This window comes from Medicago truncatula, chromosome 1, assembly GCF_003473485.1.
Source record: "Medicago truncatula cultivar Jemalong A17 chromosome 1, MtrunA17r5.0-ANR, whole genome shotgun sequence".
Lineage (NCBI taxonomy): Eukaryota > Viridiplantae > Streptophyta > Magnoliopsida > Fabales > Fabaceae > Medicago > Medicago truncatula.
This window is the reverse complement of record NC_053042.1, coordinates 52,841,844-52,859,425: the sequence shown is the minus strand read 5'-3', so window position 1 is coordinate 52,859,425 and position 17,582 is coordinate 52,841,844. Positions and strand designations below refer to the sequence as shown.

Here is a 17,582-nt window from a genome sequence, read left to right as displayed (position 1 = left end):
TTTACCAGACTGTGTTTCCATTGATGTATTGATTACTACTACTATTTCATATGTAATTTTGCCTCTAAGATTAGTATAAATAAGGTCATTCCTTTCATGTAAGATCATTAAAGTTTATCTAAAATTGTGAGTTTCTAATTTGAGAATTAAAGAGTATATTCTCTCTTGACTTCTGATCCACTCGACCAAGTGAACCTCCAGCCTATCAAAGGCATGTCAATCAATTCTAAATCTGAAATGAACGAGTTAAAGGCCAACATCTCTTCCATTCTTTTAAAATCACCAGTTCCTTTCCTCTCTAAAGATGTTCCGATGGATTTGAAATCGCTGAGTTCACACCATTTTTCCCCTGGTTTCAACAATATTAAATCTTTCAACTTATCCCACAGATCTTTTCCTCCCCGCCTTACAAGGTGCATATACATTTACTATAGAAACTGGAGTTTCCTCTTGTCCCCACAATCCATCCAAGCAAATAAAATGATCCCCTCTAGCCTCACATTGTAATTTTAAATTTTTATAATTCCAAATCACTAATAGTCCTCCTGATCTTACCTCTGATGCCTTGGCCGCACAAAATTTTGCAAACTTTCCTATACACCGCGGCTAATTTAGTTTCTTGGACACAATATATCTGGATTATTTTTCCCGATCACTTGTACACATCCTTCTTTTTTGCTACTCCCCTCAACCCTCTAAAGTTGTAACTTATAATCTTCATGATAAAATTCCTTACTTCCACCCACATTGATCAGGGGCTCCACGGCTCCACCTCCTTCATTAGAGTTACCAATGCCCTGTTTTCTCTATTTTCATGAACATTTAACGGTTGCGCCAACCCTCCTTCTTCGCCTGATTTCACTAGACCGATTCCATTCCCAAACTCCTTGTGCTACTACTCTAGAATCACTATGCAATAATGTCGAGGATTTCCATTATGTACTATCAACAAAGGTTTATTGAGTTCGAATGATTGATACCTGATTTTCGCCGTTTGTCCTTTCCTTTTTTCATTCAGAATTGAACGCCTTCTTTTTCTTCTGTCTTTAGAACATGATGTTGCCAATGTATTTAGGTTGTGTATCATCTTGGTACGTCTTAATTGACTCATGGTTTTCAGATAATGAGATTCCCATATCAGCACCCTTTGTGTATTTTTTTTCCTTTTATGCTGGAACCATTCTCCAAATGCTCTTCTAATTCATCGTCCTCGCTGAAAAATTGAACAAGGTCTCATTGGAAGGCTTATTCAAACTTGTATTTTCATCTCCTTGAATTTTGTGTTCAACAAAAATTGGAGAATTTCCCGTATTTTCTTCATGACCTTGCTTTGCTAAATTTCGTCTCATACTCCTCTTATCTATCAGGTCAACAAAAATTGAGATCATTATGACAAACAAAACGTGGAACAGATAGCTAAAACATGACAAACCAAATTCAAACTTGGCAAAAGGATTTATAAGTCGAATGTGCTATTTCCAAAATTTTAGATGTGCAAATGATCGCGATCTAATGGAGCTCATACAGTGATGTAGCTTTTGCGATTAACAGTGTCATCCCCTTCAACATCGTGATTCCTCCTCTTCTTCTTCAAGCCACCCAATGGAGCCTTGAGCTTGAATGGCCAAAGAAAGTTGCTTAACACCTTAAAATGTAGTCTAACAGTCAAGATCTCGTGGATAAGATCTTCAATGCATAGGATACCATACTTGCACACTGATGGAGTCGTCAGTGAGAAGAGTTCACTGCCTCTCTAGCTTCCATACCCTCGCTTATAGATGAGTTCCCTTACACTCTTCAAATTAGGGTATCCATAAGTTACATAAGGCTCAACCTTGTGCAACATGTTCATTGTTGCTTTGTTAACTTCAAGGAAAACAACATGTTCATTTTCTTAAAGTATTACTGTTATCGACCTGTCAGTGCCGCATCCATCCAATATTAGTATCGGTCTCAGTGCTTCATAGCTAGTTTGTGAGACTGATTGAGAGAGTTTATGAAGACATCTTATAACATGTCCATAATCTTTTTACAACTTATTTCGCCAAGTTCTTCAAGACATCTTATGGAAACAACATATAACTTATAATAGTTTGACTTTATTTTTTCTTTTATTATAAAAATAGCTAACAGATAAGCACATGTTAGATGTCAGTGGACAAATGTATGAGGCTATGAGCAGACTTGACATCTTTACACTTTCAGAAGAATGGATCCAAAGGTTCTCGAGACTGATTCAATTAAGTATCAACAGTTTAGATCATTGTCAAATTGTTCATCTGAATAATAATAATAATAGAACTGGGGTACAAAACCTTCTAAGGTGCTTGGTGCATGGTTCATGAGTACTGATTTCACAAAAGTAGTGGAACTGTGGAAGAAAAGTGGAGGTAGCTACAATTTTCAGGCTGGAGTATATACTCCCTCTGGTCACATTTATAAGCAAAAAACAACTTTTTAGTTACATTGAATAATTAATGTATCTAACCTATAAATGTGACTGGATACATTAATTATTTAATGTACCTAAAAATGAAGGATTTCAAACATCATCTAAAATGGTAGAATCAAAACAGTTTTGGGGATATGGAAGGCAAACCTGGTTTCTGCTACATACAAGAATGTTATTTCTATGTCCTGTTGATATATATCAAGTTTTGTTTCTAGCTTTCCGGTGGAACGGCTAATCTATTTGTATCTTGACAGTTGACATCTCTGGTGTATGTTGTGAGCATAACATGTGCGCAGATTTTGCGCCATCTTTGAATATATTTGATTGTATTATCCAAGAAAATAACAATGTCACAAGAGTAAATAGAAAATAAACTGAATATACAAGCAACATAATGCATACTAGTATTTGGAAAATGTAGGTATTGTGAACCTGTAGCCAAAAGTATTCAAACCTATGAACTATCTTCTAGATTTGGGACTAATAAATACCATAAAAGGTCAATTTTATCTGTTGCATTGGTATGTAAGTAATAAATCTTTGCATAATTGCGGTAATAACATCTCCCAATTGGTTGCCTAACTGCGTCCTCTAAAAATATGAACATCAAGCACAACATCTTCCTTGTTGGCAAGCACAAAAACACATACATCTCCAGCCTGCAATTTATTTTCTTCTACAAACAGACTCCAACCTTCACCCAACTTTGTTGCTGGTTCGGATGGATAATACATCAATTGTACAGGCCACAATTTTTCCTCAAACTGTAACATTGCAGTCTTCTTTTTGGGACCCAAGTACTTGCTCGAGAATGAATTTCGTACACGCTGCGCAAATTAGTGTTTCTTTTACAGTTAGTGAGGGTATGTCAATAACTGCATACTTTCTACTAGAATTCATGACATGAAATAAATACTACTCCGGTTTTAAGCATAATCATTAGATATATGTATTTGGTTCAAATATCATAAATACATATTCCTTACTGGTCTGTAAACATCCCAATGACTTGATCTCAAATTGATAGTGAAATTTGGTTTTTCCAAAGTGGATGTGAATTGATTGGCTTCTTTCTTAGCTTCAGAATTTTTGAAGGAGCATGGCCTAGCCTGCAGTGAGTTTCTTTGAGTTTCCTTCGTTCCTGAGGTATGCCAACAAAAGTATATAATCAATTTACAAATAAGCTATGTCTATTTGTAAAACTACAATAGTTGCATTTTTTTCTTGATTCTAGTGTTGTCAATCGTGAGTCATAAAAAAATAGAGGATTATTCAAGCTGCATTGTAGTGCCACTAAACAACATTTTGTATTAAATAGTGTATGGTAGAACAATCGTGATTTGTTCAAATTCAGTCTTGACAATACTGCTTGATTCAACTTCAATTTCCCAAAGGGAGTCACGACAATGATGTTGAGATTTACCTTTATATGACATAATAGTTTTACTTTTAACTTCTGTGATTCCTGCAGTTTCTAACCAGTTAACTCCATCTCCATGAACTGATTCAAAGGATGAAAAATATAATCATGATCATGCAGATCCAAAAGATTACTAATAACTTTAAGGGAAGAAACCCTCTTGGATTACCTTGTGGTGGAAGGGAATGTTGTTCTTCGTCGACTCGAAAAATTAGTACTTTAAAAGCATAGGATTTGCTATTGATCATCTCAAAAAGGCAAACATCTCCCAATTTCAAATTATTGTCAGATACAAATGTTTTCCATCCGTTACTCATTTTTCTCAGACAATATTTAACAATCCATGTTCTCTCATCATCCAAGACCTGAAGGGCGATTTCGCTTTGCTGTTCCTTCAAATACTTTTGTTCAAAATTTAAAGGGACATGCTGGATTTTCATTTTGTAACAAAGTTAGAAAATGTAGTAACTAATTAAGATGTAGATTAGCTTAAAAAAAGATAATAAACAATCTTAACATAAAAAATTGAGGCTGTTCAAAGACTCACCATGTATTGATTAACATAAGAATATGTCATGATAGCAGTGAAAAAGGGATTGTTAGATTCATAGTTTTTTGCTTTGTTTAAAGCTTCAACAATTTTAGCAGTTGAATTCCTCTGCTCTTGACCATGCTTCACATTCAGGCATTTAGTGGTAGAATCAATCTCTTCTGAGAAATTGAATATGGTATGTAATGAAAAATCAACATCAAAAATCAAAATCTTGATTAAATAAATGAAATGATAGAGATTAATCCAACCATGAATTTATTATACCTTTAACTTGGACAAGTTTAGGAATGTTTTGCGATTTGGAGCTTGTTCCAACATCTTCACTTGCGTCAATTCTCAATTTCTTAAGTGGTTGAGAACTTGAAATTTGTGATTTTGGTCTACTCTTCTTGTAAGAAGGTTGCTCATCCAAAATTTCAATTGGATTGCTCTGTTCATGTTGATTATTACCATCAACACGATATTCGATTTCAAAAGTACTCTTGTCAAAAATGTAAACCTCAAAATGAGAGGTTTTCTGATATTGAAACAGCACCATGTGACCATGATCTAATGAATAATGTGTAGCAAATTCCTTCCAACCCCTTTGAATCCAAATATCACCATCCTTTTTAGTCAAATGTATTTCCCATTCTTTGACATCGGGAGTCTTGAGAAACATTGGCTTTGATAAATCACCGATATATTTCTCAGTGAAAGCATTTGGAATTCTCTGCAGTACATTGAAATTTATGTTAGCATGCATAGAAAAATATTATGTTTTTTTTTTTTTTTTTTTCATTTCACCTGCACTTAGTAGAAGTCGGATCTAAATGTATGAAGTTCTAGCTCTAGTCTTTTTTTATAAGAAACAATCAAATTGTTTTTTCTTAATTCTAAGAATATACATATAACGTATTTGAGTTCGTCTTAAGAATTAGTCCGAGATATATCGAGGAGACAAGGAAGAAATCTCCGCGTTAAACATAAGATAACAAACAACTATCAAACATTACTTAAATATTTCGGTCGTTCAAAAGTTGAAATATGGAAAGAAAGAAAGAACGAGAGAATGCTTACAAGGGTTCCATCTTGAATATTTGTTGAGGTAACAATCTTAAAGAAACGAATAGCAGGAGCAGTGAGACTGTACATATTCTTTGGGTTGCTGGTCATGGACACTGGGATTTTAGGTAGAATAAATCATTAGGATTTGTGATGAATTGTATGCTTGAGTCTTCCTTGGCAATGGGAATTGGCATACGTCGGTTATGATCTTGACAACATATTACTTTGACATGATCAGGTTTATTTGTAACGGAATTAGGTCAATGATTTGTCAATTCAGCTACCGTCCAAAAACTATCTATTCTGGGTTTCGGCCCGACCAAAAAAGGCTTTTTTGGTTATACCAAGTAGTATATTTTATGAGGTAAATTGAAAAAAATAAAGATGATGCTACATTAGTTAAGAAAAACAAAAGTAAATTTTTGTGTTAAAAAGAATATTGTTTACACTTTTAAGAGTTTGATGATACAAGTTTTAAGAAATTTTTACTTTATTGGTCTCTTTAACTAATGATCCAGAAATACTGGTTACCATTTTCCATAAAATAATCCAACTAGGTAAACCAAGTTTGTAAACATAAATACTCTAAAAAAAAATTGCTTTTCTTAATCAAAGTTTGTTTTTTGGTATGTGCAAATTTAACTTCCATGAAACTGAACTTCATTCTCATAATAATAGTTTTTTGACGAGTTGCATCTATACTATACTAACGAAAAGATGGGCACTCACGAGCCCCTCTTTCCGCTCTTTTTATTGCACTAACGTTTGAAAATTATGAACTGCGTTTTTTTTTTTTTTATGAAATTTTGATTTTGATTAAAACCAAAAATATAAATGTATGTTGCTTTCAAGTTATAATAAATCAAACTAACCATCATTATCTATTTCAATGATACCAACAATATAACAAAAAAATATAATCTAAATTCTTTTCTAATGACACCAACAACAACAAAAAATTGTACAACACCAACAACAATTTTTATTATATAAAAAGTTGTTTAAGGTTATAATTGGAATAATAAAAAATTAAGTATAAATAATTTCATATAGTTGTTACACTTTTTAGATGATAATGAAAAAAAATCAGACATATATATATTCATATCATGTTTGTTATATTTGTTATGATATTTAAATTTATTCTTATCTATTTGTTACATGTGTTATTTGCATTGAAAATTGAGGGTATTGTTGGAAAGAAAAATTCAACCCAAAAGTGCTGAAAGGGGTAGTTTTCTTTATATCCACTACCTCGAAGCATAACCAACATCCAGGTAGTTACTAGGTCATTTTTACATGCTCGGACCTCACCTGAATTGAATGGATGTGCCCATCTACTTCGGGTACCATTACACTTAGATATACACGAGTACATGCAACTCGCTTAAGAAAAATAGACTTCCCACTATATGGCCAATTGGTTACTCTGATATCCATATTAAGCTCGTAACAACCAGACTAAATCTAAGGGGAGAAGATAACAACCAATGGGGGGCCTTTCACCTGATTCACAACTATAAATAGGGGGTGAGAGGCCTTGCGCCCCATGTATGATAACTTCAACTCATTTATACTCACATACAATCATCTGATTTGCTACCTGCTAGCACCCATACTTATTTAGACGTCAGAGTGTCTTCTGCAGGCATATCCCCTACTATTGGAGAAGCAACTTACAAAAAGAAGGAGAAGGAAGACAGAGCATACAGCCAACCGCGTTGAGTTCGACCACTGACGACGGAAGCGCACCCCTTGTTCATGAGATACACCATATTTGGTCTTACATTAACATATAGTTAAAAGACTTATTAACTTCTTTTGCAAGAGATGTCATGAAACCGCGTAGGGATGGAAACAAGTTAAGTCGAGTCAATCTTGTTTGTGCTTGACTTTATATGAATTCGTTCAACTCGAAACCTTACTCAATTTTTAAGGGAAACATAAGCTCATTTTGATATGGAAAGAAAAATCCTTAAATATAACTTAGTTTCCAAATTACTCTTAGTTATTTTAATAATGACAAAATTACAATTGTGATTCTTTAACTTAATTTCAGGTAATCATTTTGATCTTTTTTAACGTCATTTTTTCCCTTTTGAACTATTTGTATATGTATTTTCAAACTTCAAAATCTAAGATTCATACGCAAACATCAGGAAAAGACCATATATTTTAAGAATCAAAGGTCTGAGAAATTAAAACCATAAATTTAAAGCTTGAAAATCTATATGCAAATTGACTTAAATGTCGAATAAAAAAGATAAATACTCAAACCATTACTAAAATTAAGTTAACGACAACGAGTGTAATTTTTTCTTTAATGAAAAAATTCATATAATTGAAGTATAACATACACAATTTGTAAAAAAAAAAAGAGTATAACATGCACAAAAAATGCATATAACATACACATAATAGATATAAATTCAATTCTTTTTTAAGGATATAAATTCAACTTGTTATAAATTTTTTTTTAAAAAAATTAATAAAAAAATCTCACGATTGCAGAAAATTTCGGCGTAGCCAGAGCGTGATAATGTAAATGTGGTTAAATTAAGAAAGTCATATACCACGTCACGCCTTTGAACACAAACTTTGTCAAAGTCAAAAACTTCAAACGCCATATTCGCGCGCAGAAAAACAAATCACAACCATGAAACTCGAACTTCACAGTACACGTGTTTCACCTCAAAACCGTTGAACAAAAAACCAACCCTCTTTTCTTTCATTTTTTGAGCAATGTACCTTTCTCCATTTTGCATATACTAATTAACTCTTTACTTCTTCTTCACTTCACAAACCTCTCTCTCTTTGAAAGATGGCTTCACGGAGAATCGTTTCGTCTTTGATACGTTCCTCCCTCCGTCCATCTCTATCCAAATCATCCATCACCACCTCAACCTCGAGACTCTCTTCTTCTCAATCACGTGCATCTCCCTATGCTTACCTTCTTAACCGTGTCACCGAGTATGCCACAGCCGCCGCTGCTGCAGCTCCCGCTCCTCCTCAGACTCCTCCGGCTAAGAAAGTTCCTGATGGTGGCGGTAAGATTACAGATGAATTTACTGGTAAAGGTGCGATTGGACAGGTTTGTCAGGTGATTGGTGCTGTGGTGGATGTGAGATTCGAAGAAGGTTTGCCTCCAATTCTTACTGCGCTTGAGGTTCTTGATCATTCTACACGATTGGTGTTGGAGGTTGCACAACATATGGGTGAAGGTGTTGTGAGAACTATTGCTATGGATGCCACTGAAGGAGTTGTTAGAGGGTGGCGTGTTCTCAACACCGGCTCCCCTATCAGTGTAAATACTTACTCACTTGCTGCAATTTATTCATATTTCTTTGGTTAAATGTCATTCCAATCTATATATGATATATCACCATCATCTTAGATCCAAGAAGTAGACACATTTTTACATTCAATCACTTATATTGTCTGTGTCTATAGTTCGATATGTTTCATAACCTTCGTTTGGTGTAAAACATAAAATGACTTCACAATTTCAATTTCTATTTAGATTGAGATAAAAACAACTTTATATGTTGCTTTGTGTGAACATATATACATATATTTTTTTCTATAATGATCACAACATTCTTAACCATTCAATGATTCAAAATTACATAGTCAAATTAGAAAAAAAAAAAAAAAAGTGTGTTTTTCTAATCGTTTTTAATACATTTTTCCATGTCGTTGTGTTTTCTTCTATCACATTTTCTATTATGAAGAGTATTAAGTGACTTGATATAAATCAATATGGGTAATTTTTTATTTCATTAATTAAGTTTCTTGTTTTATGGTGTGAAGTTCTTTGCAACGATATTGTGTTTTTAGTTAGTCTATGGATATTACGACTGACAGGTATATTAAGAAAATGAAAGTGTTAGTAAGTCTATCATATACATCTTCAACGTGAAGTGTTAATGCTACATTGGTTTATGATCATATTGCTATTGTGAATGTGATCTAATCAATCTGCTCAATCTCAACTTTCTTTTGGACTTGCATTTTGCAGACATGAATTTGGCCCCATAGTTTATACTTTTCATTTCGTCTCTCAGTATCATTCAATTTCTATATTTTCTTTCAAAAAGCGTTTACGTATCTTCTAAATACTTGTGAATTCCATTCAGGTTCCCGTTGGCAGGTGTACTCTTGGACGTATCATGAATGTTATTGGAGAACCTATTGATCATAAAGGCGACTTTAGTAAGAAAGCTCAAAATCTTTTTTAAGTCCATTTGCTATAACAAAGTTTTTCTATCAATTCCATGGAACGTTTTTCAACTCATGATAAATTTTGTAAATTGCTTTAGAAACCGAGCATTTTTTGCCTATTCATAGAGAAGCTCCTCTTTTTGTTGAACAAGCAACCGAACAACAAATTCTTGTGACCGGTATCAAGGTATTTGCAAATGCATCAGTCTCATTTTATCAAATGTTGGTGTCTGCAAATATCTAATGTCTTTTACCAATCTTACATGATTTTCTTCATACAGGTTGTTGATCTCCTTGCACCATACCAAAGAGGAGGAAAGATTGGATTGTTTGGTGGTGCTGGTGTAGGAAAAACTGTGCTTATTATGGAACTTATCAACAATGTCGCAAAGGCTCATGGTATATATATGTGCTAAGTAAACATGCTCTCAATTATTCTTGTTAAGATGCTCTTTAACATTTGTATATATACTATTGTATTCTGAGTGTTTCCATTTATTATCAGGTGGTTTCTCTGTTTTTGCCGGTGTTGGAGAACGAACCCGAGAGGGTAACGACTTGTATAGGGAAATGATTGAGAGTGGTGTCATTAAGCTTGGCGATCAGCAGGTGAACACAATATTGTTCATGACTCACATTCTATTTACATTTATCAAAGTTCTTAACTATGGTTGTTTTATGGATTCAGAGTGAAAGCAAATGTGCTCTTGTTTATGGTCAAATGAACGAGCCCCCTGGTGCTCGTGCCCGCGTTGGTCTTACAGGATTGACTGTTGCTGAACATTTCCGTGATGCTGAAGGACAAGATGTGCTTCTTTTCGTCGATAACATTTTCCGCTTTACTCAAGTATGCAATTATCTAGAATAATTGATGTTTTTGTTGTTGTTCTCCTTTTAACCCGAGAGTTATAATTGATTGACATTATAAAATTATGTACACGGATTATGTATATGAAATATGAACTACATTCTATTTAAAATTATGTACACGGATATGAAATATGAATTACATTCTATTTATAATGTGATATATGATGCATATGCAATTGTAGGCAAACTCAGAGGTGTCTGCATTGCTTGGTCGCATCCCATCTGCCGTTGGTTATCAACCAACGTTGTCTACTGATCTTGGAGGTCTTCAAGAGCGTATTACAACCACCAAGAAGGGTTCAATTACCTCTGTCCAAGCCATCTATGTGCCTGCTGATGACTTGACAGATCCTGCTCCTGCTACCACCTTTGCTCACTTGGATGCTACGACGGTGTTGTCAAGACAGGTTCGATCATTATGTTAATATTAATTAATTAAACTAAAATGGCAATTGTGATGATATTTTTGGTTGTTATCATTAACTAAATAATGTGATTTGGATATATATTGAACATATAGATCTCTGAGCTTGGTATCTATCCTGCTGTTGATCCATTGGATTCAACATCTCGTATGCTTTCACCACTTATTTTGGGTGATGAGCATTACGAAACTGCTCGAGGTGTACAACAAGTACTTCAAAATTACAAGAATCTTCAAGATATCATTGCTATTTTGGGAATGGATGAACTAAGTGAAGATGATAAATTGACCGTTGCACGTGCTCGTAAAATTCAACGATTCTTAAGTCAGCCCTTCCATGTGGCAGAAGTCTTCACTGGTGCCCCTGGCAAATATGTTGACTTGAAAGAGAACTGTACTAGTTTCAAGGTACTTTTTTGTTTACTTTTCTCTCCATGCTTTCCTTCTTATGATCAGAAATACTAGTATTAGTTTCCAGGAACTTATTTGATTATTGTCATTTCATTTTTTCTACCGGTGGTAGATTATCATCTTCTGATATGTGTTTTTACTCTTTACTTTCAAAGCATTGCCTGCCAGATTTGTTTGGAAGTTGCTTATCTTTTGCTCCTTCTTTATCAATATCATCTTACTAGAAATTATACACTTCACTATCTAATATGATGAACCTATTCCATAGGAATTTTCTTTTCAATACTCGAAGCTTATTATAAGGGTTTAGAGTGTTTGTTTAAGTTAAGGTTTACATATGAGTCCAATCTTATCTCATATCATGTCATTTATTAGATTATTTCTATAATTTTCTCCAAGACTGTGTTCAGTTTGTTTCTATTGATGCAATCCACAAACAATTTGACCTGATTTTCTCTATGAACCAATGCAGGGTGTGTTGGATGGCAAATACGATGACCTTTCAGAACAAGCATTTTACATGGTTGGTGGTATTGATGAAGTCATTGCAAAGGCAGAGAAGATTGCTAAGGAAAATGCGGCTTAATTAATCACATTTCACACAAATTTGAGCTTCTCTTAATCCTTTTTTTAATAATTTAGGATCTCTTTAATTTTTATTACAATTTTGTCCGATACAATTCCTTTCATTTTAATTTTTTTGACCGTTGTGTTATTTGTCACAAAACTAGCCACAACAATTGGTTGGTGTGTGATATGAATGAAGCATAATTTTGGAGAGTGATCAAACATATTCTTTTGGTCAATTTTATTTTATGCTAGTAATTTAATCGTATAATTTTTTTTAATTATCTACCATATACTCCAAAATTATTATTCATTATTAACATATTAAATTAAATTTCACGGTGTAAAGAAAAAATAAGAAACAAAGGGGTCGAAAATGAAAAATGGAAAAAGAATCGAGGTGAAAATGCAAGAATAAAGCTTTTTCATTTTGCAATAACGCTATATAGTGTGTCACTACTCTCTCACTTCACAAACCCTAGCATCTTCATTCTCTTTCTCTCTCATCGAAGATGGCTTCACGCAGATTGGTATCATCTCTGATTCGATCTTCCCTTCGCCGATCTTCATCGAAACCATCAATCACTGCCTCAACATCGAGGCTAACCTCCCAATCTCGCGCTTCACCTTATGGCTACCTCTTAAACCGCGTCGCTGATTATGCAACCGCGGCTGCCGCCGCACCAGCTCCGTCTGCGCCTCCGGCGAAGAAGGAGGTTCCCGGAGGTGGGAAAATTACTGATGAATTTACTGGAAAAGGAGCGGTCGGTCAAGTTTGTCAGGTTATTGGTGCCGTCGTTGACGTCAGATTTGAAGAAGGTTTGCCTCCGATCTTGACTGCTCTTGAAGTTCTAGATCATTCTTCGAGATTGGTGTTGGAAGTTGCTCAGCATTTGGGTGAAGGTGTTGTGAGAACGATTGCTATGGATGCTACTGAAGGTGTTGTTCGTGGATGGCGTGTTCTTAACACCGGTTCTCCCATCAGTGTAAATATCTATTCAATTTTTTTGATTCAATTTTCATTTCTGAATTTTTTGACTTAGTTGGAGTTTTTACTGTTTGTGAGATCTGATTTTGAAATCATTGCGGTTTGAATTTTAAGTTGCGTTTCATGGATCTAGATGTGTTTTTCCTCATTATGTAATTACGTAATTCATTAAGATTTGATTCTCTTGAAGAAAATTTGATTTTGTTTTTATTGTTTTTGATCGTGGATGCTGAGTTTGATGCTTTATAATTATTGGAAGAAATGGATTTAGTGTTATGAGCTATTGGTTGTCTGCATCCTGCTATCAATTGGATGAATAATGATGTCAATCCTCGAAAAATGGGGTCTTTGTAGTCAATTTTCAATGTCATATTGTTTTATATTCGTTGAAATTAAGATTAGGGCCTGTCTGGCTTGGGCAATTTATCTGTTTAATTTACTGTAATCACTTTTAAATACAAAGTTGTACTCTGTACATATTTGAAATGGGATCTTTTTGCAATTAAAAGTATAAAATGAAACCACATGTGTCTGTGTTACTGTGTCAGTGCTACATAGCTATATAGTTATATTGCTCTCGTGAATGTGATGTGATCCATTTGCTCCAATTTGACTTTCTTTTGGACTTTAATTTTGCAACCACGGAATTGTCCCCCCATTGGTGTTTACTTTTGATTACTGTGTCTGTCAGTATCGTTTAACATATGTGTGTATTGCATTTAGGTTCCCGTTGGCAGGGCTACCCTTGGACGTATCATGAATGTTATTGGAGAACCTATTGATCATAAAGGCGAATTCAGTAAGAAACCTCTTAAAAAAAAATAGTCTAATTGATTTAATAAAGTATTTCTATCAATTCCATAGTGATTTTCAACTGATGATAATTTTTCTGAATTTCTTTAGTTACCGAGCATTATTTGCCTATTCATAGAGAAGCTCCTGCTTTTGTTGAGCAAGCAACTGAACAACAGATCCTTGTTACTGGTATCAAGGTAATTGTAAATGCATCAATCCCATTTCCTTAAATCGTTGTGTGCAAATATATAATGACTTTACACCAATTTTGCTTGATTTTTTTCATATAGGTTGTTGACCTGCTTGCACCATACCAAAGGGGAGGGAAGATTGGGTTGTTTGGTGGTGCTGGTGTAGGAAAAACCGTTCTTATTATGGAACTTATCAACAATGTTGCTAAGGCTCATGGTATATCCTAAGTTAATGCTTTAGCACTTAACTCATTCTTATTGAGATGCGTTTTTTCTATGCTGTATGCTGAGTATTTCCATATAATAGGTGGTTTCTCTGTGTTTGCTGGTGTTGGAGAAAGAACCCGAGAGGGTAATGACTTGTACAGAGAAATGATTGAGAGTGGTGTCATTAAGCTGGGTGAAAAGCAGGTGAACACAGTGCTTTAATTCATGATCCACACTCAATAATATTGTTCATACTATTTTCATGTATTAAAGTTATTAATTATGGTTTTTTAATGCAGAGTGAGAGCAAATGTGCTCTTGTCTACGGTCAAATGAATGAGCCCCCTGGTGCTCGTGCCCGTGTCGGTCTTACTGGACTTACTGTTGCTGAGCATTTCCGTGATGCTGAAGGACAAGATGTGCTTCTTTTCGTTGACAACATTTTCCGCTTTACTCAAGTAAGCACCAAACTTTAAATCAAGCACCCGAAACTTACTAATGCAAACTGAACTGTAGATTTTAGTAATAGTTTGTTCACTTAAGTGCACGCCTATATTCCAAACTGAACTGTGTGTTTTCGAACTGTTGGTTATTTAATATTGTGTTGTTTTCGTCAGTAACTTTCAACACATGTTCTTCGTGTTTGGTAATTGGCAGCAGCAAGCTTGGTCACTCTATTTTTCCATGTTTGTGTCAGAAACTTGCTACATAGTTTAAATTAAGCATAAAAAATAAATTAAAGTCAGAGTTTAGACTTTCCTACTTGCTTTCTGCTCACACTGCCATAAATTAAGCTCCAAAAATAAATTAAATCTTTAATTTATGTTCTATATGTTTCTGATAATTAAATTAAATTTGGTTGGTAAAAAATGAGCAAAATTACATTTTTTGTCCCTTAACTTAATTTCAGGTAATGGTTTGGTCCTTTGTCCTTTTTTTATTGCATTTTTGTCCTATTGATTCATCTGCATTTGAATTTTCAAGCTTGAAATCCATGGTTTTCTTTTATGGCCTTTCAATCTTCGAATTTATGGGTCTTTCATCTATGTTTTTGTATGAATCTTAAATTTTAAGCTTGAAAATCCATATATAGAAAGACAAAACTGCAAGGAAAATAGATAAAGGATGATATAATCATTTTCCTCTAACATGCAATTTATTAGCTTGATAGAATCTTTTTTTTTTTTTTTTTTTTTTTTTACAATTAAGTGATGACGGTTTGGCACAGACCATATTATGGCTACACACAGTTAAATTTTTAATTTTAGAACTAGTTTGGTAGGGAAGCATAAGAACCTGTGAAGTGAACATTAAAATAGTTCAATTTGGTTCAAGATTAAACAGAAACAGTTCGATTTGGTTAAGGCAAACTTTTTTTTTGGGTTTGGTTTAGTTTTCCTTACCAAACTATGAACAACCGTAACGTTTGGTTTTTATGTATGGTGTTTTATAGATTGATATTGTTCTTTTCCTTCCTTATCATTGTATATTCATGTGATGTGATATATGATGCCTGATGTCACTGTAGGCTAACTCAGAGGTGTCTGCCCTGCTTGGTCGTATTCCATCTGCGGTTGGTTACCAACCAACATTGTCTACTGATCTTGGAGGTCTTCAAGAGCGTATTACAACCACCAAGAAGGGTTCAATTACATCTGTCCAGGCTATCTATGTGCCTGCTGATGACTTGACAGATCCTGCTCCTGCTACCACCTTTGCTCACTTGGATGCTACAACAGTGTTGTCTAGACAGGTTTGATTATGTTACTATTAATTAAACTGAAGTGGAAATCATAATAATTTGTTTTGTAATTATAGTCAATTACTAAATGATATTATTTGGGTATATATTGAATATAGATTTCTGAGCTTGGTATCTATCCTGCTGTTGATCCTTTGGATTCAACATCTCGTATGCTCTCTCCACTTATTTTGGGTGATGAGCACTACCAAACTGCTCGTGGTGTACAACAAGTTCTTCAAAACTACAAGAATCTTCAAGATATCATTGCTATTTTGGGAATGGATGAGCTTAGTGAAGATGATAAATTGACTGTTGCTCGTGCCCGTAAAATTCAACGATTCTTGAGTCAGCCTTTCCACGTGGCAGAAGTTTTCACTGGTGCCCCAGGCAAATATGTTGAGTTGAAGGAGAACACTCAAAGTTTCCAGGTACTTGATTGTTTTAACTCATTTATTTTTCTCTATTTTCTTCCTTACTTTTGTTGACACACTATTAGTTGTTGTTCCAAGCATGGAAGAAACCTTGCCTTGTGGATTATCATCTTTTCCATATTTTAAATTTCTGTTCTGTTTTTACTTTCAAAGCATGGCTTTTAAATACAATACCTGCTGGTTTTGTTTGGAAGCTGTTATTGTTTGCTCCTTCTTTATGGAATAGCACCGTACTCAAAATGGTTGACTTTTCTATCTGATATGGACCTCTTGGTTTTTTCACTGGGCGAAGGGTTGATCTCTCTTTGTGCTGGACCTATTGCTTAGGAGTTCTTTTTTCATTTTTTTTTACTTATTACAAGTGTTTAGAATGTTTGTTTAAAGTTAATTGAGTTTTGACTAACTTCTGAAAATCCTGTTTTTGAAGGTTATTATATAATCACAGCCTTATTTAAGTTATAATCAGAACCTGTTGGTCTTGTTTTCTGTGGACTAATGCATGGTTAATGACCCTTTTTTATGGCATAACTTACAGGGTGTGTTGGATGGCAAATATGATGACCTTTCAGAGCAGGCATTTTATATGGTCGGTGGTATTGATGAAGTCATTGCAAAGGCAGAGAAGATTGCCAAGGAATCAGCAGCATCTTCATCTTAGTCACAGACATTCCTCCCCTCATTTTGTCCTTTATCTATAATTGCGAAAATTTAATAATTTAGGAACTCTTTCTTGGCAATGCCAAACAACAAAATATTCCATTTTGAAATTTTTATAACTTGAATGGTAATTCCTTTCATTCTGAGTGTTTGTTGCCGACGGTGAGATGTACCAAGTTCTGTGGTCAACTGCCCCCTTTTTTCCGTTGTGTTATTTAATAAGTGGAAGATGCAAAGAGGATGTACATTTTTACTTTCTTGTTAAGAACGTTGGATGCATCAACGTTACAATTTATAACTGATTCATGTGTTGTGAAGCATAATTTTACTTGCTGAATTTGCCATGGTACAAAATATTCTAAATATCATTTTTTGCTAATATTTTATTCTCAGATTATTAATTGCTGATACTACTGAATGCTTTCAAATAATTCCACATTTTATGGCCGGAAGAAATATCTGACAGACTTTGATTACATTCATTTGCATAATAGAGTATTATTAAACCATTTTATAGTGTGGAACTTCTCTTCATCCTTAGATATACTTTTACTGGGTAATGAAACTACCGTATCTTAGCGGGTCTTTAATACATTATTTAATT

At 34.3% G+C, this 17,582-nt stretch overlaps 3 protein-coding genes across 3 annotated transcripts; 2 read left to right on the top strand and 1 right to left on the bottom strand.

The window, feature by feature from the left end:
* Positions 1-2,737: 2,737 nt before the first annotated feature.
* Positions 2,738-5,710, bottom strand: LOC11419551 (B3 domain-containing transcription factor VRN1). Its single transcript, XM_003592535.4, has 7 exons — positions 5,485-5,710; positions 4,690-5,137; positions 4,420-4,583; positions 4,042-4,300; positions 3,876-3,953; positions 3,439-3,593; positions 2,738-3,279 (listed from the first exon to the last, which is right to left on the bottom strand). The coding sequence occupies exons 1-7, from the start codon at positions 5,578-5,580 to the stop codon at positions 3,031-3,033; spliced, it is 1,449 nt and encodes a 482-aa protein (XP_003592583.3). The 5' UTR covers positions 5,581-5,710; the 3' UTR covers positions 2,738-3,030.
* Positions 5,711-8,235: 2,525 nt separating this feature from the next.
* On the top strand, positions 8,236-12,189 carry LOC11428294 (ATP synthase subunit beta, mitochondrial). Its single transcript, XM_003592534.4, has 9 exons — positions 8,236-8,776; positions 9,609-9,684; positions 9,792-9,880; positions 9,975-10,092; positions 10,199-10,302; positions 10,382-10,540; positions 10,746-10,970; positions 11,084-11,395; positions 11,871-12,189. The coding sequence occupies exons 1-9, from the start codon at positions 8,294-8,296 to the stop codon at positions 11,982-11,984; spliced, it is 1,680 nt and encodes a 559-aa protein (XP_003592582.2). The 5' UTR covers positions 8,236-8,293; the 3' UTR covers positions 11,985-12,189.
* Positions 12,190-12,418: 229 nt separating this feature from the next.
* On the top strand, positions 12,419-17,343 carry LOC25485440 (ATP synthase subunit beta, mitochondrial). The gene is made up of 9 exons (XM_013614648.3): positions 12,419-12,951; positions 13,677-13,752; positions 13,857-13,945; positions 14,039-14,156; positions 14,247-14,350; positions 14,446-14,604; positions 15,675-15,899; positions 16,007-16,318; positions 16,857-17,343. Exons 1-9 carry the CDS (start codon positions 12,478-12,480, stop codon positions 16,977-16,979), a joined length of 1,680 nt encoding a protein of 559 aa, XP_013470102.1. The 5' UTR covers positions 12,419-12,477; the 3' UTR covers positions 16,980-17,343.
* Positions 17,344-17,582: the final 239 nt, after the last annotated feature.